The sequence below is a fragment of the Balaenoptera ricei genome, chromosome 1, assembly GCF_028023285.1.
Source record: "Balaenoptera ricei isolate mBalRic1 chromosome 1, mBalRic1.hap2, whole genome shotgun sequence".
Classification (NCBI taxonomy): domain Eukaryota; kingdom Metazoa; phylum Chordata; class Mammalia; order Artiodactyla; family Balaenopteridae; genus Balaenoptera; species Balaenoptera ricei.
The window spans coordinates 156,490,778-156,515,293 of NC_082639.1; the positions used below are offsets into that span (position 1 = coordinate 156,490,778).

Consider the following 24,516-nt stretch of genomic DNA (forward strand, 5'->3'; position numbering starts at 1 on the left):
AGGGGAGAAAAGGCTTCTGTGATTAATTCAAATGCCTGGCCTCCGGGGCTTTCTCTGCTAAGCTGGAGCCCTGCTGCTTTCTGCCAGCAGATCCCAAACTGGGTTTCAGAAGCAAAATGCAAATTTCAGCCCAACTAATCAACCCTGACAGGGTAGCATCACCTCGAGCCTGCCAGTCATTAACAAACGACCCAAGGCAGACCTGAGAAATGAAGAGGGCCAGTCCCAGATGGAGGAGGTCACGATGGAAGGTTCCGGAAACTTCAAAATGATATCACCATAGAGCAGAACCTTGACACCAAAGGGGAAACTGAGGCAGACAGGAAGTCCCAATGTGATCCCCTCATGCCACTTATAATATTTCCTTCCTCTCTCTGCAAGACAGAAATGAACTTGATCTTGTTTAAACAACAGTGGGTGGGTGAGGATGTGTGAAAGTCTATTATATTATGAGATCCTATGGGCCCTCTATGAGAATAATTAATCTATTAATTATGTGACATAAAGAAAACAGCAGCTTCTATGGCATGATCTCTGTCACACTTGTTTCTCTATCCCCGAAGCATAAGCACTATCCTTGGCATCTAGAAGGTCTTCAGAAATGTCTGTGGTCAAATCTTTGCTCCAGACCTCCCAGAGCCTCAGTATATTCGTCTGCAGGATGGAGATAAAGAGAGCTTCGCTTTCCTCCAGGCTGCTGAGTGGATTGAACGTGGAGCTGTTGTTGGTCAACCGCACCGTGATGTCTGACTGCCTCGCTCTGCCTGGTTCTGGCTTCTCCTCTCTTCCCTCCCGTGCCTGGGTTGCAGCCAGCTAGACAGAGCTGACAGTCAGAGAGACACAAGGAGCTTCTACCCTCTACCCCCCGGCTCCCCATGCAGGCACCTTGTTCTCAAATATCCAGAATTTGAACCCAGAACCTTGTACAGCTACTTCTTCCCAGGGGGAAATAGGTCAGAGATCCAGAGCTGGGGGCCGGCCATCAGCCAAATTCCCAGCTCTAACCCTTTCTACTTCTAGGGGGTTTGTTCTAAGGAAGGAGAGAAGGGGCAGAGAAGGAAAGTGCTGTCTCTGGTGCCGAGAGAGGGCGGGGGGAGGCTGGGGGGAGAGGTAGGTTGGGTTTCACTGGCATTCCAGAGCAGGCTTTTGCTGTGTAGCTGAATCAGAGCTGAGGGAGCCACGGAGACCAGAGGAGCCTCAGAGCCGACTGTGGGCAAACCTGATAGCCCATCTGGACTCCATCCATGGCCTGCCTTCCTTCCCTCCCTCCCCCACACCCTGAGCTCATTGAAGGAGCCACCGTGGGGAAGCAGGGCCGGACGCCTTAACCAGCAGGCTGGGCAGATCCCCCAGGTGCCAGCCCACAGGCCTGTGCTGCTCCTCCCAGCTCAGAAAGCACAGGTCCCCCCTGCACCAGCCCCCGGCATGAGTTCGTGCCCCTTCCTCTCAGAATCAGAGTGAGCGAACCTCAAAGCTCCCAGTAGTGCAGAGGAAAGAAGGTGCCTCAGAGTTTGGACCATACCGAGGTCGTTCCAGGAGCCTGAGAGTGCCAGCCCCATTCCACGTCAGGAAGATGTCCAGATGGGCATCCAGGTAGCACCGGGCTTTCAGAATCCTCCCAGCCCTTGGCTGTCAGAGTCCTGAATCTCCTTGGATCTCTGGTGTCCCAAATCTCTCATCACTCCAATATCCTAAATGCCCAAACTCTCCCAATGGAGGGATCCCAGAGCTGGAAGACATGGCATTAAGCACAGAGCAGGGACAACCGGCTGCCCGCAGCCTCGCACTTTATCCTCAACTCTGCTGTGGTGGTTCACTTTTGACCTTGAGGGAGTCATTTGCTTTCTGAGGGACTCAGTTTCCTCTTCTCTAATAGGACACCGACCCCTGCAAGATGATCACGAGGATCACAGAGGAAAATTTGGATGACAGAAACAAAAAACAAAATGTCATCGACCAAGCACACTCTCTGCAGAGCAGATGAGGATACAATGGCAGTTTCAGCAAAAGTGCCAGCCAGCCTCAGCTGGGAGACTCTGACCCGCAGGGCCCCTGTCCTCTGCCTCTCTGAGGCGGCCTCCCAAAGCCTGTGGAAGGGAGATTTATTCCTCCGTTTCCCTGGCATCTTCCCTACCCCCTGGGTCAGGGGGAGTCATGGCAGCCTGGTCACCGACCATGTTTGATTAACCTTTGATCACACCCGTCCAGCACGTGGGGGTGGACACCTGTGGGGCTCTCTCTCCTCTCCATGAGTAGGAAGGAATGCCCCCCGCCCCCGGAATACCCTCTGCCTAGTGGGCTAGAAACAGAGCCCACCACATGGAGGATCCTGCAAGCTGAGGAAAGCTATCCTTTTGCTGGAGAACCTAACGGGGTCAGAGGCAGCTCAGACCACCTGGAGGCAACCAGGCCCTTTGCCCACCACGAATCTCTTTTCACAACAAACTTTGAGAACAGCCTGTTTTCCCATTTCAGCTTCCTGCATAGTGTTTGCCTAATCCGTCTGTCCAAAATCCCTCTCCAAACACGAGGTTTCCTGCCCAGCACTGGCAATCAGAGAGCTAATTATCTGGGATTAGAAACGGGGTGGGGGGGGCTCCCATTTAATTACAGGAAAAAATTAGCCCAACTGATGTGGGCAAAGCCACTGGGATTAGAATTGAAGTCCAGGTTTGAGAAGGCAGGTCAGTTTGGAAGGTGGGAGCACGCCGTACTCCATCCCGGGCTCTTCTGCTCTTGGCTGTCTCTGGAGTCCGTGAGATGAGGGTAGGAGGGCTCCAAGAGATTCTCCCTTGGGGGTCGGGGAGAGAGATGCAAATGTGTGTTAGAGAGAGACAGGGAGAGAGGCAGAGAGACAGCAGAGAAAGACAAAGAGAGGTAATAGACATGCAGAGAAACTGGAACTGACAGGAGAAACACAAGGAAGAGAGGGAGAAAGAGATGGACAAGTGGGAGGTGAACAGCAGGCGTTTTGGGGACCAGCATTCTGTCCTGCAGTTGCTGTTGGCTAGCATTTCTGTCATGTTCCCTTTCAAGGGGGGAAGAACTGAAAGGCCGCACAGGCAGGCCTCCCTCCTGCCTTCCTTCTTTCCCTCTTCCCACTCCTTCTTCTGGTGCCCGGCACGCTGGCCCAGTATTGCCACACACAGCACAGGTGACGAATGTAGGGGGACAAGGGTGGGGCGGGGAGCATGGACTCCATTGGGCTCCTAGTGACCTTGAGTCTCTTCTGTGGCCTGAAGATGGGGCTTCCTGCCAGTCCTTGCTTTCTTCTCCTAGGAGAAGAAACTCCTGGCTCAGAGAAGCATTCACTCATTACCTAATTCATTCATTCTTCCATTTTACAAATAGGGAGCAGTATTATGGGCCAGATGCACAGTGATCTATGGGTTTTCATTAGCCCAGAAGAATGCAAATTGACCTCTGGCTCTAAGTTGTGAGTGAAAATCTCCTCATTTCTTCTCCCTCTTCCAAGACCTCACATACACTTAAACCATCCTGGGAATAGTCCAGAAACACACCCTGGCCAGCTCCTGCCCACAGAGGCAAAAGATATGAGCACACAGTGCAAAGACCTGAGAATATGTCAAGGGAACAGACAACAGAATGCAAATTTGTGCAGTACAGAGTATATGAGTGCATGAGCATAACTTCTTTCCAAGTAAGGAATTAGGTGACTTATGAAAGATTTGGCAAACATATGTAGTGAAAACCAGTATGGAACTAGAAAGTTCAAGCCATAAGAGGGGAGTGCAAATAAATATGCTAAGAATAAAGCCAATATAGGCACCAGCACCCAACCTCAAATTTGGCCTGAGTATCCTGGCAGCCGAATCAAAAAGGGAAATGAAATGAACTAGAATTCTTAGTCTGCAATAGAAGTATACCTATTTTTTCAGGAGAAACAATTCCTGGACATTACATAAGTGATTTAATGATGTGAGCACTTGTACAGAAACCAGGACAAAATTTGACATCAAAATCAGAAGTCTCTTTTATATGGTAATTTCTTATATAAACTTCCACTAAAGTGCCAAGGCCGTGACATCCATGTAACAATTATCATTCAATGAATTACTCTCGTGGAGTAAACAACAATAAAAAGCAAGTAGATAAGGCCATTGAGGAAAGTGAAACTTGCTGGTTAAGCTTCTGTGGTCCAAGTTTGCGGCTTTCTGGAGCTCTAACTTGATTCAAGAATAGAATGCAATTTTTAAAGCAACCCCTTTGTGCTTGACACTCTGCTAAAAGTTGAATAAAATGAACTATATAGATTCAGCTTCTACATCTGGGAATTTATAATTTTTGTGGACGCTTCTCTAGAGGCTCAGATAGCAGAATAAGAGCCTTAAAATGGTAGACAGTAAGATGTTAACGTCATGCACAGGCAAAGGTGAATGCATTTTGGGGAGGCATGCGGCTTAATAAAAGATTGTAGAATCAAACTGACCCAGGTTCCAAAATCTCTGTCTACCACTTACTGGCTATGTGATCTAAGGCAAGTTACCTGACCTCTCTGAGCCCCAGTTTCTTCATCAGTGAAACGGGTTTGGGGGATTAAAGTAGATATTTTGTGTAAGGTGCCTGGTGCCCCATCCAACATGTAGCATGTGCCCAATTAGTGGCAACTACACTCCATTCCAGGGTTACTGAAGAAGGTGACATTCCTAGCGTGGGGAGAGGAGCCGTGAGCAAGGGAGGAGACTCAGGTGTTCTCTGGTCCTTGCCAGGGTTGCTGGGGACCCATCGCCCCTTCTGAGAAATCCCCTCAAAGCCATCAGCTTCCTAATGGTTGGGACTGGGACTGTCCAGAGCAGTTCTGCAGATGCTCCAACCTAAGTTGTCTCCCAGGAAGCCCCAGAATTCTCTCCCTCTCTGCTCTGTTTCTATCACAACTTGACTGGGAAACCCATGACCCTCCTTTCCCTCGCCTGTTTTCGTTCCTCTTCAGAAATGCCCAGGACTTGGCCTTTCAGCAAAGGAAGGCCCATCTCTCCTTGTAAGGAAGGCCCATCCTTCCCCTTCCAGCCCTGTGGTCTCCCCATACCTCAGCCCTCAGGGGCCCCTCCTCTGCTCGTCACGGCGAGGTTCAGGTGTCAGGTAGGGTGAGGGGCACCACCTCCTGCTTCTCCTTGAGGCATCCTTGTCTAGACTGGATGCCAGCCAGTCCCAGGCAGCCTCTAAGTGACAGCAAAGTTGGGGGGGGGGGGGAATGGGAAGCCACATGATGTTCCCCCGCCCACCCCGACCACACCTCCCTGACAGCCGGGCACCCAGAGCTCCCCTGAGCCACAGAGCAGGGCAGGAAGAGAGAGGCAGATCCAGAGCACCATGGTGTTGAGCCAGGGGCCAGGCACATACCGGGCTGCTCCTTCAGACACATCCCTTTTGCCCAGCCTCTCTCCCTCTGCTTTTTTTTTTTTTGCAGTTTCTCTGGTACTTTCCAGCTCACTGCCAAATTGTCAAAAGCTATGAGAGGCAAAGTGCTGTTCAGTTAATGATTCCAGTCCCTGGAGAGGTGGAGCGCTCTTTTAAGAGAAAAAAGTAGAGAGGAGTTGGGGGTGTGCGAGGGGCAGAGAGGGGGATGCTTCAGTACTTTAAACAAAAGCTAAGCTGCAGCTCCTTCTAGCTCTTTTTCAGGAACAGATTAGAAGTGGGGAGGTTTGCCCCGAGCGGCCTTCTCTCTGCGGGGAAAGGCCTGGAGCCTCCCCCTCACTTTTCTCTTTTTCACAGAGTAGAAAGGGGCTGAATCAGAACGCTGCCATCCTTTCGGGCCCAGTGGCCTCCACCCTCCGCGTCCCCAGCATAGGTCCTGTGGAGACCCCGGCAAAACCATCCCTTCGCACTCAGGGAGGCTGCCTGCAAAAGCAGCCTGCACGCTCCCACAGTGCAGAGGGCCCCTGCTGCTCCTCCGCCCCCTCCACACCCCCTCCTCCTTCCCCAGCTGCTCCCTGGGAAAGGACTGAGAGTAAGGGGTGACCGATGGTCCCAGTGGACCTCTGAAGAATTCCCTCCCTGCCCAGTTTTCCTCCTCAGTCTGGTCCCACCCAAGTCTATGGATCAAGAGCAAACCAGCCAAAAATTCTTCACCGCTGTGCAGCCCTTTCCAGCATTCCAAGTGCTTTCACGTTCCTTATCTAATCTGTTCTCACCACAGCCTTGTCGTGTAGGCTGTACTGTTTTTTACCAGTTTTGCAGATGAAGAAAGTGAGAATTAACTCCCTTGGCTGAATGCCCCTGTGTGGCCTCCACCCCCAGTGAGTTAAGACATCAGCCCTGACTGGACAGTCAGCACCTCTCAGAAGGGAAGATGGAAGTGTGGGGCTTGAAAGATCTAGAAAGGAAACCGAAAAACCTCTGTAGAGGCTGCCCTCTTCATAGAGACGAGACCTGCGTGCCCTTTAATTTCCGTCATCTCCAAGTGTGATCTGCCTTTGGGTGGGTCAGGGGGTGTTTTTTAAGTTATTTTGATTCATATTGTCCCTAGAACAGTTCCCTGCCATCTTGATACCTCTCATCTGTTCACATCCTCAGACAAAAATTCTATCAGCTGCGAAAGTGCAGCCGCACCTTGGGTGCCATGGTGTGTGGCTGCCCAGAGCCCAAGAGTTCATAGCATCCTGGTAGTGGGATCCTCTCAGGGGTCGGGAGGATGGGCAGGGACCGGAAAAGAGGAGCAGGGCTGCACTTTGCTGAGCCTTGAGCCCACTGGATGTTCTGCTAATGCTCACAGAAAAGGCGGTACAAGGTTTGCTCCGTACGAGGCTTCCCTCCTTCACTACCCGCCCCCAGTGAGCTCCTGGCACCTGCTGCACTGTTGTACCCAGGCACCAGCAGGGGCTCCGTGCTGGCACTGTGCCCAGCAGCTGTGGGGCGTCAACACAGGAGGGGGCAGGCATCGAGGAGAAGCAGGGGTCCGGCCAAAGAGAAGTTGGTGACCGGGAAGGGTCTCTGAGCAGCAACGCCAGGGCGTGCAGCTAGAGTCCATGGCAGATCGAGCAGATGAGACAATCCTTGCTCACCAGCCCCACCCCATCACACCTTGATTAGGATGATCTGGCCCCAGAAGAATAGCAATGAATTAATTAGGGGTCTGTTGTCATGAAGCAGCTCATTATTAGAGTCTCTCTCCTGGGAGGGGAGATGGGGAAAGGTGTGAAGATGACAGCTATTCAAACAGAATCTTTTAAAGAGCTAGACCCTCCCTCAGCTGTCTGTTCTGCCCTTGGGCTCTGCCAGGAAGTCAGACACACCAAAGCCTACAGGGCTGTCCTGCACTGCACTGGCCACCCCAGATTTCAGGGGGTCGAGGCTTTCTGGCCTCACTTCCCTTCCCTTCTCTGACCCTGTTTCTCAGACCCCAACTCTGACCCCATCTTCATGATCTTAACTCTTGCTCTCCATCTGCCTTTGAGCCAGCAGAGCTCCAGCTTAGTGGCCCTGGAGTTCTTTTCAGAGCAGCACCTTGAGTGTTTATAGTACTTTCCTCCTAAGAGCTCTTACCAGTCCAACGAGAGCCAAAAAGATCATTTCAACAGACACTAATGCATATAGTGTGTTTGTGCTCCAGGTTCCAGAAGATTTGGTTGCAGGGGGCAGGGGGATGCATGGAACAAGATTCCCTCCTCTCCCCATTCTTTTCTAGAGATGGGAAAACAGAGGCCCAAGAGAGTTGAGTTCTGACTCCCTGCCTACCAGCTCTGTGACCTTGAGGAAGTTTCCTCACCCCTCTGTGCCTCAGGTTCTCATCTATAACATGGGATAATAGGGTTCTTGTGAGGATTAAATGAGAAGAAGTGTATAAAGCCCTTGGCATGGTATCTAACAATAATAGGGGTTAAATAAATGTGGGCTGTGACTTCTGTTCCACTCCTGCCTGGTTTCAGCAACAAGAATCCATCCATTCCATCAGCCTGTGTTACTGAGGTCCTGCTCTGTTCACAGTAGTACCCAGTACAGTGAGGCATATGGAGCTGCACAAAACATTGTGTCTGTTTTCTAGGGACTTACAATCTTAGGAAAGATAACTGCACGTGTTCACAAGTAACTGTGCCAAGAGTCACACTAGATACTGTCGGAGTTCAAAGGAAGGATCAATACAGGCTTCATGGAGGAGGTGGCATTTGGGTTGGGTCTTGAAGGATGATTAGGATCTAGCAGGTAAAATAAATCCTTAAGCAAAGGCGTAAAGACCAAGAACCTGGGGACATAATTGGAAAATGGTGAGAAGGCCGTGTTAGCTAGACCCCTGTGTGACAAATTGAGGCATGTGAATTTTTCTAAATTATCAATAGGGACAATTAAAGGTATTTTGTGTGTGTGCATGGATTCATGCAATGATTTCCTTTTTTTTCATCTTCCAAAAGTAGTGTATGTTCATCATAAAAAAAAATAAGAGACTGAGATAGCGAGAGAGAAAACTACAAACACCTGAAATTTAAGGATTTTGCATACAGAAAAGGCAGGATCAAATAAGTGTTTTAAGAAGATTAATCTGGCAGTGTTTGCTAGAAGAGATTAGAGCAGGAATATGCTGGAAGCAAGGAAATTTCTCAGGTTATCGCAGTAACGCAGATAAGAGGCAATAAAGACTCAGACCTAGCCGGTTAGCAACGGAAAGAGAAATCCAGTGACATGGATGTGCTTCTCTCAGTTACCACGCATTTTCTGCACCGTGGTAGACACAGGCCACATGCGTTTTTTTTTTTAAAATAACTTTTCCTTTTAACATCTCAGGGGGTCTCCTGCATTCAGGCACAAGCCCAGTGTCAGATAGCCGTGCTCACAAACCTAGACCTCCCTTCCCATCCTTCCAGCCCGAAATGCCATCCTCAGCGTTAATGAAAGCAAGAGATTACTGTTCCAGATTATAAAGTGTGGCGCAATTTTAGGCCATTGAAAAGAATGAGTTAATTAAAGAGGGTAATAACCCTCTCCGGCGCCCCGCCCTTTGCTCTTTTTCCAGCTGCAGGTGGCCTTCTTTGTCACACGGGAGGAGACAGCTATATGATCCATTTTGTTCCCCAGGAGTTATCTCCAGGGACACCCAGCACTTTATAGATGTAATTTTTAGTCCCCGTGCAGGCATTGTCCTCTTGTTTGACTTAGGGAAAACCGAGGCCCCAGAGGGAGGCAGAGTGAAAGAGAGGAGTACAGGCTTTGCAGTCAGGCAGCTGCAGCTTTGAGCCCTGCTCGGCTCCTTCCTGTGTGATCCTGCTCTAGATACTTTACGTTTCTTATTCTGTGAGATGGGAAGGCCTACTGCACAGAGTTTTCAAGATTAGTCATGTTTGTATCTCCAACTTTTTGCACACTGGTTGTCATGCTCTATAGATTTTCCATAAATATGTTGAACTAATTGATAAAGCGAGATAAGTGATTCAAAGCCCTCTGTATGTCCAGTTCCAGGAAGTGCTAGTTTCCTTTGCCCCACCAGTTCCCGCTGGAAATTTTCCAAGGTAGTAGTTAACCTTGGGCATATGTCAATATGCCTCGTCTTCACTGCATCCTATTCCAGGGCTTGGTGATGGCTGCGTTGCCTCCACATGGACCCTAAAGGTTGCTTCTAAATCATTCCCAGTTCAAAAAGCCTAAGAGGTTAGATTCTATCCCGATACCGCCAGGGCATCCCCAGGCCGGTAAACTGGGTGTGATGCCTTGAATGGAGATTCCGAGAGTCCAACATTGCTAGAGTTTTGGGTAAACAGAGATTCCGATTTAGCAGGAGACACTCATTATTCTTTATGAATTCCTCCTGCTACCCTTCTGTGCTCCCCCCAACTCTGTGCACTCCTGGTGAATTATTGCTTTGCCGCTGCGTGATTTGATTTCATCTGAGGCTGCTTAATGCTTCTTCCATCCCTCGCTGTGTTTATCTTATTGTTTCCCAGAACAATCAAGTGTTTCCTCTGCCCCTGGCAGCTTCATCTTGTTCCCGGAGCCTCCTGACCTGCCCAAGTCTTGACTGGGAGCAGCCTTGAAAGGTGGGGCTGATCTAGGGTCAGAGCCCTGTGCTCCAGATCTGCCCCATGTCATTCAACTCTATAAGCTCTAGTCCCTTGTCCTGGGCCTTGGAGCTCCAAGCCCTCCCTAACAGAGCGAGAACCAAGAGATTGGATTCTGGTGCTTCTGGGACTTGATGTCACTCTCCCCTGAGTCGTAAAGGGAGAGGCCCCTGGGACAGCAGCTGGTGCCCTTGTAAAGTGCAGTTTGTCCTTCACCCCAAGAAGGTGTGAAGAGAGGCTGCTCCTCGGGGTTCTGTGGGCCGCTGGATGGTGATTGCTTGGTCATCTACCCCTGGCTGATGAGAAGCAAAGAAACCATGATTTAGAAGGGAATCCCACTCCAGCCAACCTCCCCAACCTAACCCCCGAACACTTACCTTGCTCAGAGTACATGCTCAATAAATATTCACCACATCCCCGGGCCTCATAAGCCAGAATTCTCAGACTGTCCCAAGATGCAGAAGTCCAGAGACAGGTGGTTCCTCTAGGGACCCCCTCCCTCCCTTCCAGGAGAAAGCCCACCGTGGGCTGGCCTTCTGAAATCCAGGAGCCTCTAGCCCCGTGCCCTCCTCTGCTATCTCATCCACCCCCAGCTTAATATCTAGGGCAGATTCCTGACATGCACAGAAATAGAAATAATTGTACATGGAAATGTCAGTCTCCAGTGTCAAAGCCCCTGTGATTGGCCGACAACTCACTGGGGACCAGTGCTGGAAGCATCTGCATGTGTGTGGGAGGATGTGTGTGTGCACACGCACACAAAGGTGAGGGTGGCCAGAATTCTCAGAGTTTAGCGCACCTTGGTGACCTCCTTCCTTCTCATGGACAGGAGGGGTCCTTGGCTCCCCTCTTCCTCATCTCTCCTGGCTCCGTGCAACCCACAGGCCAAGTTTTCCAGGCTCCTGTGTTCCTCTCCAATCATCCAAGCATTTAGGGGCAGGCTCCCAGCTGTCCTCCAGGGAGCTTCGGCCCACTTGACTGTGACTCTGCATGGATAGTTAATGTTTGCCCAGCTCAGGGGCTGAGAGGGGACATGAGCCAGAGGCACCCTGGAAGTCACTGCTGCTGCTTCTGTGTGTGTGTGTGTGTGTGTGTGTGTGTGTGTGTGTCTATGGATGCATGCACGTGTAGTGTGTGCAGGATAGAGGGAGGAAGAATCTCAGAGACTGACTTTACCAAAGACTTCAATCTATAAATAATTCGGGTCATGAAACTCTACAAAAATAAACTTCAGCATGAATCCTCGCCCTCGCAGCACTCAAGGCACAGCTGCAGATACACTTGCTCATTAGCTCATTCCCAAGTTCAGTCTGAGCAGCACCAGGCCTTCTTCACCTTTCCCCTCTTTAAAGGTCTCGAAGTGTACACACACACACACATATACATACACACACACACACACACACACACACACACACACACACACAAACACTCATAAGCCCAGAATCCTGAAGCCAGAGATAAAATCAAATAATAAAGGCCTCCTCCAAAGGGAATTCTAGGACACATGGTGACGAGAACTGCTGAAATTGTTGTTGAGCCCTCAATGACTACATATCAAAAACTCACCCTCTCCAAATACTCAGGTCTGACAAACCAAGTTTCCAAGAAATCTGGGCTTGGACATAACAATAACACTTTTATATTTATATCACACTCTAAAGTTTCCAAAGAACTCACATTTCCTTCCCCTCCTGCTTTTCAGTTTAGGTATCACCTCCTCCAGGAAGCCCTCCCCTCAGTCCAGGTGAGGTGCTGCCCTGCCCTCCATGCTGGCCTCCCTGGGATCCCCATGCAAACCTCCTCTCACACGGGGTGGCCCAAGTGTGTGTGAGGACTGATTGGGTTGTCTGTTTCCCCATTCCTGGGGCTTCCTAAGGGGATCCTTTCTCGAAGTGTCCCCGGCTCTTAGCACAGGCCTGGCTAATGGGAGGCATGTCCTGAATGAATATTGCACAGTACCGAAATTCAATGAATATTGGACAGTACCGAAATTCGCAGCTACAGAAACTATCACACAAACAAGTGAAGTGACTTGCCTGAAGTCACATAGCCAGTTAATGAGAAAGCTGGGATTAGATCCCAGCCCTGCAGACGCAAACCAGTGCCTCCCTCTGTGTGGTGATGTCTCTCAAACCAATCTATTTCCTACTGAGAAGCCCAAGAAGATTCCCAATTCTATTGCTCTGCAGCAGCTCTTGCAAAAAAAAAGATACTACTACTGCTGCTACTACTACTACTACTACTACTACTACTAGTAATAATAATAATGATAATAAAGTGATGTTAGAGTGTCAGATCCCTAGTAAAAGCTCCATAATTTAGGACTAACTAGGGAAGAAATTGATGCATAAGAAAAAGAGTTTGGAGGGGCCTGCAGATAAGCTAGTTAATTGGATATGCTGATTTAAATTGGATAGTCAAATAAAGAGGCTGTCATTAATTTCTGTACAGACCTAGCTGTGATTTAAGGGAAAGCTACTACTAATAGGATTACTATTTCATTCTCATTTCAAAGAGGCCCCTCCCACCAGGAGGACCAGACAGTAAATCTCCCCTGGTTTTCACCTCACATCCTCCTGCCCCAGAGCCAGCTCTGATAAACTGCCTTTTAGCCTCCCAGCAGGTCCCCCCAGATTAGGCTCTGAGTTTATTGTTGCCTCTAGGAAGTAGGTGTTTGTCCCACTTTGGCCACTTCCTCTTTCTTTGGGGTCTGAAAGAACTAAAGAGAGTATTTGGACTCTCATCTGCCCATCTACTCTGTTCTCGGCTGCAGTGAACGGCTGTGTTCGCACATTATTATCTCTTAGGAGAGTCACAGAGTGGCTGAGAATCAGGCTTTATGTGGGAAACCCAATACTGCAACCCTTTAGCTGTGTGATCTTGGGAAAGTCACGTAACTCTCCATGCCTCCAATTTCCCATCTGTACAATGGGAATAATAATAATGTTTACCTCATGGGTTCTTGTACAGGTTAAAATGAGTTCATTTTTGTTAAGTACTTTCGACAGCACCCAGCATATTGTAAAAGCAATAGAAGTGGTAGCTATTAAATTCTTTAGGCCAACAGGGCCCTTTGAAAATCCACCAAGATCATCCTCACTACCTTCAGGCAGGGCCACTTTTAACCATGAAGCAAAAAAGTCATCCCGTGTTCAGAACCCTCCTGAGAAAGAAGGTACAGTCTTCTGTGGTCACCCACTCTGTAGTCAGGGCTCCTCATGACAGGAATTCTTACTAGAGCTAGCCTATATCTCCTTGCACAATGGTTTAGGCACATTTTGTCTTTTGCTCATCTTCGTAGAGACTGTCACCCTCCATTGTAGCACACTGCCCTTCTTATCCCACCTTCTGAGCTTTGTCCAAGCAAATTGACACCACTAGCTCTGCATGTCCGCTGAGGTCAAGCCCTCCCAGGAGAGGAGGAGCCCAAGTAGAAATATGGGTTGAAGTGACTGGCTTTCCCCTGTCTGCATCACCCCCCTCCTCTGACCCTTCTCCATGCTCCTCCTCTGCCTGGTTGGATGCCTGGCTGGGGCCTGTGCAACTTGGTCTCATAGTGCCCTTCTCTTGGATTGGATTCATGGCCTATTTCAGTGTATTGTTGTCCTTGTGGTCATTGAAACCTGGCCCTGGAGACACAAGCTCAGAAGCTGAAGAGAACTCACTCTGTGGGACACCACAGAATAGACTCAATCTGTTGCATTTTAAAATCCCGCTTTTGTTTGGGACTCTGTCACAGTCTCCACCACCACCCTGTGTCTGGCAAGGATGGAGGACAACATTGAACCTCAAAACTTCCCATCCAAGACAGAGAAAGATGGGGACTCGTGTACTTGAATTACAGTAGGGCCCACCTTTGTCCCTCCTCAGTCACAGGGCGTTCTCTTCATCAGCCATGTGCTTTCCTCTGGACCACACCGGCTGGAGCTGGTGGGAGCCCCAGGTCCACCCCTGACTAGCTATGTCCATGAATGGAAGCGCTTGGATGAGATGGGCTCCAAAGCCCTACAGCTCCAGCAGTTTTCATAAGTCTGTGATTCTCCTGTGACAGACCCTGAGAAGATTGCTCCTTCCTGTTATTCAGAGAGGAAAACTGAGCCTTGGGGAGATGAGGTAACTGACCTAAAAGTGTACCATTAGGCAGAAATCAAGCCCAGACAAGAACACAGTCAGAGCAGAAACCCAGGAACCCTGAGTCCCACTGTGGTGTGTTGCCCGGAGGGAGCAAAGGGAATTAGGGAAGGGAAAGACCTCTGCCACCCAGTTGGCCTCCCCTGCCTTCTGCCTGCCAGCCCTGCCCCCACCTCATTCCCTTTGACCCCCAGCCTCCTGGCCCCCTTCTCCATCTTCTCTGTCCTCCTGTTGGTATCTTGGAGAGCTGCACCAGCTCAAGGCAGATAGCATGGGATGAGGGAGTAAGTAGGGGTGCACAGACCTCTTACCGCTCTTCATTCCAGGGATTTAGACTGAATGAAATAGGATAGCTTAGTTCAGGTTCAGTACCAAGAACATTTTCTGTTCTGGGTTAGTTTCAGCTCTGATGTCTGAGAGTTATGTAGGTTTGATTCTGCCTTCAACTGCTTTATTGAAAGATTGGGATTGTAGACAGAAAAAAAAACAAACAAAAAAACTGTTTAGGTCTCTTATTCAGAAAAAAGTTAATGGCTGGGATTAGTCCTAACTGTGATGCAGCAGAGTATGTGATGATAAATTGTCTTTGGTTCAATTCAGCTCCAACCTGGCCATGGGTACCATCTAGTCCTGGGGACCACAAAGGGCCAGACATGGCTTTCCTCCTTCTGACTTTGTGTGCCCAGGCTCTTGGGGACGGGGCTGCTTCACCTGGCAGAGGGTTAACTGGCCTCCCCAGGCGGGGAGATCCTGGGCTGGCCCTGGCGTGGGAGGCTGGTTCCTCAGTTCCTGGGGCTGAGCCAGTGCCCGGAGGAGACTTAAACATCCCTGGAGAGGAGCAGCTGTCACAAGGAGGGTCGTGAGAAGCAATGGGACATTTCCCATTTGGAGGAGGAAGCAGAGCTTGAACTCTCCCATTTTATGGAGACGGAATATTGAGGTTAAGCCAACCAGAAGTCATGACTATCACATCTCCCCCTACCTCTTGCAATAGCCCGAGAACTTTTGTGATTAAAAGCTACTATATTTCTAGAAGGATCTCATGGAAATTTTGGATTTGTCCATCTGAGAGAGAATGCTGCTCTGAAGGTTAAGGGAACTATTTTAATTGTGGGGCATTCTCCCAGACTGAGACCCTTGTTCTTCCCTCTGCTTGAATCCATCATGAGATTTGCTCCAGGGTGGAAGGCAGGAGCCTCAGCCCCACACTATCATTCCTGACCCCAGAGTCTTCCTCTGCCCTATGAGAATGAATTAAATGACCCCCTGACCCCTCCCCTGGAAGGAGAGGCTTTAGTGACAGTTGCCAAGGCAACAGCTTGGAACAGCAGGAAGCCACTAGCTAGGCAGAAAAAAGGTCGAAAGAGGAGCTTAGGGGAGAAGGAGAGTCCAACCCACAGTGGGGAGTTACTGGGGTAGGAATGGCTGAGAGCAGAGTTTCTTCAGTTCCACTGAGGTCACCTCCTCATCTTTAAGCCCAGAGCTCCCCAGGTCACCCATCAAAGCAGACAAGGAGAACCTGGTACCTCTGACTCTTGGCCCTGCTCCAGTGTTCCCACCCCTGGGGTCTAGGCCCAGCGCCTCAGGCAGGAAAGTGCTGTTTCTGCCACTAGGAACTCCAGAACCACTGTGCCCAATCCCACAATGGGCTCGTGGTCTGCTTCTCACTCACTCCAATCCAGCCCAACTCTACAGACACAGACCACACCCTGGCTCAGGCCCCTCAAGTACACAGATTCTCAGGAGGGTAGAAAACTTTGAATAGAAGCACTGGTCCTACCCTCCCAACTCTGCAAGAAATAATGCTCTTGACCCTCTCTACTCAGCCAATAAAAACTGAACATGTATCCATTCATCCATCCTTGCGTGTTTATTGTGGCATCAGGCACCAAGCTTAGCCCTTGCAATGAATAAGTCATGGTCCTTGCTCTCAGGAGCTCTCGGTGGGGTGGGAGAAATGGGCAGAGGGAAGAAGATGGTTAGAAGTCCAAGAGAGAAATCAAAGGGAATAGGAGGGAAGGACTTCATCTTAAAATTGTCCACTGAAAATTGTCTTTTGATCTCACTTTGATTTAGCACTAAAGAGCCCACGATACTTTATCAGTTGGTTCATAGTTCATGTCCTTTCAACGAGCATTTCTCAAGCATTCCCTTTTATCCATCACCAGCTGTGTTCCCAGCTCCATTCTAGTCCTCAGAGGCTAGTCCTCAGAGAAATAGATAGCCTTCCTGCCTTCAAAATGTTGGCGGACTTACGCACATGCGAGGCAATTAGAGAACAATTTAAGTAGGTAGTCAATACGCGTTAGCTAGTACGTATACAATGAACAAGTCAATTGATTATAATCCCAGGACAAAATGTCTGGTGGATAAAAAGCCATCAGGGTGAGGAGCAATTAGTGTGGTGGAGAGATTGGGGAAGGCTTCATGGGGAAAGTGGGCTTGAGCTAGAGGGGGTTTAGTTGGACGGAGGACAAAGAAACAAGCCGGGGTTGGCAATATTGGTCAAGAGTCAGCTGCTGTGTTGGGAACAGGAAACCTAGTGGTGAGAGCACATTCAAACTATGGACTCCCTGCCATCACCTCTTTGTATGAGGTGCTGGTCCTTAGGGACCTCTCTCCGCTGAAATTCCAAATTCTGTGTAGAGCTTAGTCTAGAGGAACACTTCTCAAACCCCCAGACTAGCAGCATCCACATTAGCTGGGAATTTGTTAGAAATGAAAATTCTCAGGCCTCATTCCCACTGAATCAGAAACCCTGGGGTGGGCCCAGGGGTGCATTTTCCCAATCCATCCAGGTGGTTCTCAGGGCATGCTGGTTTGAAAACCACGGGGCTACAATCAGTGCTTTTAGACCCTGGCCACTCACTAGATTCACCTGGGAAGCTTTGAAACCCAACGAAGATGCCAGGGTCCCAGGCACAGAGGTTCTGATTTATGGATCCAGCCATATTTTTTTTTAAAACTCCCCAGATGACTCTAATGTATATCCAGGGCTGAGAAGCACCAGACTAAATGACCTCCAAGTCCTTTCTGACTTCTTATCCTGGGACGGGCTCTGAGACTGATTCTCAGATTTTTGTTCTCAGGGATTCCCGCCTCACCAAAATCTCCTGGTGGATTTGCACACATTCAGGGGATATGTTTGGGGTCAGAAAGACCTTTCTGAGATCCTAAAATCTTGAATCTCTTGATGACCAGCTCTCTGATGGTTTGTGTGCTGGTCCCATCATCCTCTCTTACTTGCCCGAGGCAAAAGCACTCTGTGCAGATGTTGATTCTCCTACCCCAAACACAAGTAAGTGTGCACAAGCACACACTCCCACACACCCTCATCATGCAGTGCTATAAATATATGTACACACACACAAGAATAACCATATAGGGATATTCAGATCACACCTAAAAATATATACGCGCACACAAATAAACCCACTATCAGAAGTCCCAGACCAGCACACTCAGACTGCTTGGAAAAGGATTCTTCTTGGTGGAAGTTGGGCTGTTTGAATTAAGAATCACCTCTGTCTTCCCTGTAACCTAGCCTGCTTCAGGGTAGCACTTGGGCGCAGGATGTAGGGATTATCTTCTATAAGCTACCTGCAGGTAAACCCACAGGGGACCACTGAGTACAGATGCTGAGGATGACCTTTTTTCTTTTGCAGATTCGAGCCGATGGTCCCCCCCATGGTGGGGTCCAATATGAGATGGTCTCCGTGCTCAAAGATGGGAGCCCCATCCTCCGGGACATGGCCTTCTCCATTGATCAGCGCTACCTATACATTATGTCTGAGAGACAAGTAAGTGCTGACACACATCCCTCCTTTCCAGAGCCCAGGAGCAGCAGATAACCAGTGACCTTTGTTCAGAAGCTATTCCATCGAACAAGAGAGACCCCTGGACCTGCTGCTCAGGGGTCCTAGGAAGCTTTTGCAGGGAGTCAGAGAGAAGCAGTTGGGGCCAACCACTTCCTGGAGCCTCTCTTTAGGCCACAGACCCTGTCTCAGCATGTGATGAACAGCCCCACAAGAACGGGCCAGACTGCACGAAGCAGCTTGGTGTGATTAGGAGGTAGATTTACTGCTCCCGGGCCCACAGAGTCTGCTGCTCAAGGGAGCCAAAGAGGTGTAAATAATCCAGGCCTCCAGGCTGGGAGAGATAGACCCAAGATAGGGCCCAGAAGGAGATAAAAATCTTGGGCTGAGTCTTAGACTGATGCAGGGTAGAAGCTGGCCAGCTCTGGGAAGCTGCAGCTCTGCCTGCAGAGCTGGGGAGGCCTGAGAAATAGAATTCTGTCCTTTTCTGGGTAACACCTGAGTGGGTTCCCCACCCTCTTGGATGAAATGTGATTCCCTCGGGTTATATTTGATCTGAATATGTGGGAGCAGAGAGAAGGCAAATGCAGGGAGAGCCATGGTGAAGGACAAGAGAAGGACAGGGGAGTCCCCAAATCAGTGGAGGTACAGAAAGCAAAGCTTAGACCTTAGGAAAGGCTGGCTCCTTCCATTCATTCAGTCAGCGGGTCAACAGTTAGTCAGCAGGACTGGTGATCTTGACATTGACCTGAACATGGTAAGTAAGATAAAGGCCAAAAAAAAGGGAAAGGACTGTGAATCTGTTTTGGTGCTGAGGACACTGACTTAGAGGCTAGACAAGGACGCGGCGCTGGAGGACCAGTGAGCTTTCTCAGGGTACCTCCCCACTCAGGTGTCATTCTCAAAATACTCTGCAAAGATTCCAGGTGTCTGTCATCAAGCACAGCCTGCCCAGAGTTCTCTTTCCCTCCTCCCTTTTTGTATGTGTGAATTCTGAATCGGGGACAAGGGATGAGTGGAAGGAGGAAGAGGTGAATGGGCACATGATGGCATAAGGGTAGAAGGGATGCAACTTTAACTTGAAAATTACTTCCTGAGAAGAGATGACACAAACCATATGCTAATTGTATGCAAATTACATCCAGATCCTCTTGAACCCACCTGTCTTTTTACCTTCTTTCATGTAGCCCCCATGGTTGAGGCATAAACAAGTCTAGATGCAAACTTGTAACCCTAAAAAAGAAATTACTGGGCATGTATTTATGGGGAACAATGTACTGGAAAAACATCAAAATGAATGGGACTTGGTCACTACCCTTAAGTTGCTTACAGTCTAACAAGGAAATCTTTATCATCAGATTGGAGGCTATAAATGCTCTGCCTTTCCTTCCTATTTTTCTTTGTTTATAAGACAAAAGGTTATTTCTTAAACAAAACTGATAGGTGGGCACCATACAAATTCAAACAATACATACAGAAAAGGAAATAACAAGTTCCCAAACCCCACACCCCCAAATGTAACACCATGTTAACTAACATTTGGTGAACACCATTCCAGATGCTTCTGCAGAAATACCTACAGATAGAAGGGTGGGTGGGAGATAGCTCCCTAGACCGGTGCATAAAAGGATGGTCACTGGGATCAAATAGACCTATGTTAACATGATATTTTCAAAAGATGTTATGTATGGCCGAGGACCAGGCTGGTAACTCTGGATAAAAATTCTTTCTTGGGTTCTCTGAACCCCATGAAGTAGAAAAGCAGAAACAGCAAATAGAAGTGACCAGTGAGACCTCAGTGGAACTGAGAAGATGCCAAGGCACATATTTGGGCTGCATATCTTTTAGTCAAGTGAGATGCTTTCTGAAATTGAATTCAAAACGTGGCCAAAGAGGAGGGCTGGAGGCTGATAAGTGGCCTTCAGGGAATACAATGACCTCTTGAAACCATATCGGATGTGGTCTCTGAGAGCATCAGCTCTGGCTAAACCAAGTGTCTGCATAGCTTATTTCTAAATAATCCCTCCTTTGGTCTCATCTTCTGCATCTGCTGCTTGGTTCCTGTCAGTTGGCACCAAACAGAAGGGCTCAGTAGTAGCCAGTCATGCTGAGCAGATATAGGAAGAATTTGGGTTTAATGCCATGGGGCTCTCTTGAATCAGGTGAGATATTAGTCAAGGGAGATCCCTATGCCCGGTGGAGCCGTGATCAGCGGGCAGAGTCAGAGGCGGACTGGTGGTGGAGCTCAGCGGCCTGTTACTTGGAGAGCCGCAGGCCATGTGGCAGTAGGTAGCCTGGTGATTTCACCAGGGGCTGGGTCCAGGGATGAGGGCCAAGAACACCTCAGGAGGGCCATCTGTCTGAGGCCGAGCAGCCAAGAGTACCGGGTGTTCACAGACAGCTCGGACCTCTTAAAGGAAACCGTCGAATGTGTGGCAAGAGAACAGTCAATGGAAATAAAGTCAAATGACGTGGGTTCTAGTTCAGCTTTTGCTCTAACTGAGGTCCGAAGCTCTCAACATTTTATAACCAGGTGGCCTTAGACAAGTCACGTCACCTCAGTATGTCTCCCAGGGGTCGATGTGAGGCTTGGCTGAGACAGCAAGAGGGCAATTCCTTTCACGCCACCTCACACACCACGAATACTCATCGTTCAGATTCCTCACGGCCTGTCCCAGCTCTCAGCCTTTGCGATCCCATTACTCAGGAGGGTGGTGACCGTGGGTGGTGACTAGGAGGAAGCTAATTGTCGGCACACCCAGCAGGCCTCAGGCCGAACCAGGAGGCCTATATTCTAGTCCTGGCCTACCTCTAACCAGCTGGCTGACCTAGACCCTGAACTTCTCAGGGACTCAGTTTCCTCAGCTTGAAGGGTGGAGATAATAAATCGAACTCTCTAGAGGCTCTTTCAGACCTTAAGGAGACCTGTCTAAGGTCTTGGGATCAGGACTCTTCTCCGTCTCCAGAAGACAACCCCAAAAGTGCAGGAAACAGCCTTGAGGTTAGACCAAAAGAAGTTTCTGAACGAGTTTTATGAGTCCATGCGTGCCCATATGAACTCCTTCCCCAAGGGTAAACACTGCAGTGAGGGTAGAAACGCTGGCGGCTATGGATAAGCAGATTCCTGTTTTGAGGCAGTCATTTAACAATTTGGAGTTCCCTAAAAGACCTAAGACCTTATAAGACATCGTGGGAATGGGGTTTCCCACCGCCTCACTTTCCAGTAAATCTCTGGGCAGCCTTCTCTCACCCCTGCCTTCACCATGTCCCCAGCTCTTGTCTCCCTGTTCCCCTCCCCCTCCCCCAAATCATGGCACCTGTTGTATCCTTGATGCCACAAGAGAGTAGAAGCAAGTCTCTGGCCTCCAGTTTTGCTTAGACAGGTTTTCATCTCCCCATAGAGCTAGAACAATCCAATATAGGCTCATGTGCACTCTCTCTCTTTCTCTCTCTCTTTCTCTTAGTTAATTAAATGTAATTAAGAAATAAGACTAGTAAGAAGTGTTGGGTCGTTAGTGCCACTGCCTTACAAGTCGATGTTAATGTACTGTTAATAGATCCAACGCCGGCCAGTCCCAGGGGAACAATTGGGAACCAATTCCCCGATCCTACTAATTGCCCAGGTGCTCCACGGATAGGATGCCTGCCTCTTCCCTAGAAAGTCCACCCCAGCTTCCTCAACAGCGAATCGACCGGCAGATGTTATGGGAGGGAATTCAAGTCGCTACCATATCCTCAGTGTCTAATGGAAGTCAGACGGTGGGACCAGGGAAAATCAGGCAACGAGCCAAGTGAAAAAGCAAGTCACAAGATGAAAAGAAACTTGATAGCCCCAGGTTCCACCCAACTTGTCAGCCTGGCCACTCTGAGAAAGGGAATCTAACTCTGTACTCAGGGTAGATGGGAAAAATGTATGCGGATGGAAGCAATTATTCTATTTTATACTTTAATTAGTTTGAATTAGCAGAGGGAATAGAGGCATAAAATGATCTAGCGAAGGGTGAAATGGAAAAAGGGAGTCACAGTGGAGAATGGCTCCATGTAGGCTGGAAAGGGTCTTGGGAACAGCAGAAAGGCTGGCGATGCGTGTGTGCGTGTGTGTGTGTTTAGGGTGGGTGAGGACATGGGTTGCTGCTGTCTATTTCGAGGCCTGGAGAGGCAAGGTAGCATAGTGGTTAAGAGTGGGAGCATGGGAGTCAGACCGCCTTGCACACAATCTGTCACCACTTATTAGGCATATGGCCTTGAGAATGTTATTTCACCTCTCTACACCTCGGTTTCTTCATCTGTATAGTGGGCCTAATAATGGTGACTGTTGTGAGGATCGAGAGACTATATATAAATTACCTAGCACTGTGTCTGACACACAGGCAGTGCTTTCAATAAGTGGTAATGATTATTGTCATTATCGTATTGTCATTCGTAGTATTATTAGAACTTCTGAGACCCCAGAGAGGGCTAGAAGCATCTCCACCATAAATCACGGCTGAGACAAAGATCCCAGTCTCAGGCAAACACCTCCAACCTGACGTTCCTGCTGCTCCCTCCCAAGGGACACCTCAGAAGCCTCTGGCCTGGCCTAATGACAGCATCCGGCTGAGTCGCTCATAATCTGCTATTTATTTTTAAAATCCAGGAATGTGCCCAGCAGACTAAACAATCCTGGTCCCCTTGATACAGGCGAAGGCAGCCCTGGACTCATGTGTGAGGCCCAGGAGGCCAGTATTCCAGGCATCTGTGGAGAGAAGGGAGGGGGACCCTGAGCCCTGGTCATCCCCCGAGCCTCCAGGCCCCTGTCTGGCTGCATGTGTGGACACTGGGCCAGAAAGGGGCTATCCCTGGGGCTTTCCATGTCTGGCCTCACCAAGTAGGTAAGCAAGCCTCAAGCTCATTGCAGTAGATGGGGCTGCCATTCTCCAAGTTGTGGACGCTCAGACCCCACTTCTGAATGCCCATATGTATGTCAGTTATCGGCACACATTCTGGTCATTTATTGCTATGTAACAAACCACTTCAAAATTGAGGGGCATAAAACAACCACTTTCACATGCTCACGAACTATGTAAAAGTCAGGAGTTCAGACAGGGTGCACCGAAGAGGGCTTTTCTCTTCTCTGCAACGTTGGGATTGGAACCTCTGCTGGGATGACATGAATGGGCTGAGGTGACTGGAATGATTAGGGCTAGAATGATCTGGAAGCACGTCCTCTCACATGTCTGGCGGCTGGGAACTAGAAGGCTGAGATCAGCTGGGACTGTCGGCCAGGGTACCTTAGACAAGGCCTCTCCCTGTGTCTTGGGCTTCCTCACAGCATGGTGGCCTCAAGATGGTCAGACATCCTGAGCATGGCAGCTCATGGCAGACATGGCCGCTCAGGGCTCCAGGAGTGAGTATTCCCACAAATAAGGTACAAATGTTATTGCCTTTTTTTTACGACTTAGCCTTAGAAGTCATATTCCTTCTGTCTTCTACCTGACTCTTCACCTCTCTACCGCCCATCACCCCAGGTGATTCTGATGGGTGTGGCCCATGACCATGCTTCGAGAAACAAGGCACAGGGAAGGTAAATACATGGTTTCCTGTCTCCCAGGTTATGAACCATAGAGCATCAGAGCTGGTAAGGACTTCAAAGCTCACCCATCCTGACCCCAGATGGGAAGTATGAGGCCCATAGGGCATGGAGCAGGCTAGCTGCCGTTTCAGCCTTGCACAACACCCAACACCTAAGACCACAGTCACCAGAACTGGTTTGATTTCCCTGAACTCACAGGGAAGTGCCAGTAGTAGCTTTAAAGCTTGCTGTTGATGGACTGAAGGTTGTGTTAAGTCCTAAATGAGACCCACATCAAAGGTGGCTCTGAAAGTGCTTCTGGGAAGCCTTTGAGGGAATCCATCAGGAACAGGGACACACTGCCTGGAAATTGCCCAGACGATGGCATGTGATTTTAAGGGCTGTCCCGGGCAGTCTTCCTGTGCAATGTTGCATCAGTCCACTCAGAAGATGGTCCTGCTGGATGATCCGCCGTCTCATGCAGGGCAATGGGACTTTACCCCCACGGATGACAGGAAAGTAACTTTTTAATCACCCCCATCTTAAGTAATTTCAGAGAGTTGAGGCAAGAAGAACTTTGGCCTGGAGTTATTAGCAATCAGAATTATTTGGAAAGCTTATGAAACTATCCTTCTCTGAAGGTCTCAAGTGCAGGAGAGACACCCCTGCCCCCCAGCTCCTTGCACTAGTTTAAGACCCTGCGTGGGGTGGGGAGAGGGCTGGAAGGACACAGACCAGATGCCTCTAGCATGCCACCCTAGCAGTGTCCAGCCAGCTTCACTAGAGAACGAATTTTGGTGTCCTTGGTTTGGGGGAGGGCCTGTCAACTATAAACCTGGACCTAGGGCCAAAAATAAGAAGCATTTTCAAAGGGCCTATTGTGACGTAAGGGCAGTAAGTCTCTCACCTGTGACCAAAGCCACTGAACTGCCAAGCCCCTAGGCATCTAAAGACTTGGGGAAGGGGAAGGGGAAGAAAAAACTCTGGGGAGGCATACTTCCAGATGTCCCCT

The 24,516-nt window shown here is 49.3% G+C and overlaps 1 protein-coding gene across 2 annotated transcripts in view; it reads left to right on the top strand.

The window, feature by feature from the left end:
- PLXNA2 (plexin A2) overlaps positions 1 to 24,516 on the top strand; it is a 213,164-nt gene that overhangs the window by 77,869 nt on the left and 110,779 nt on the right. For both annotated transcript variants that reach the window (XM_059939005.1, XM_059939016.1), the window contains one exon: positions 17,804 to 17,938. In XM_059939005.1, the coding sequence (XP_059794988.1) occupies positions 17,804 to 17,938 (135 nt within the window). The remainder of the gene's footprint in view (positions 1 to 17,803; positions 17,939 to 24,516) is intronic.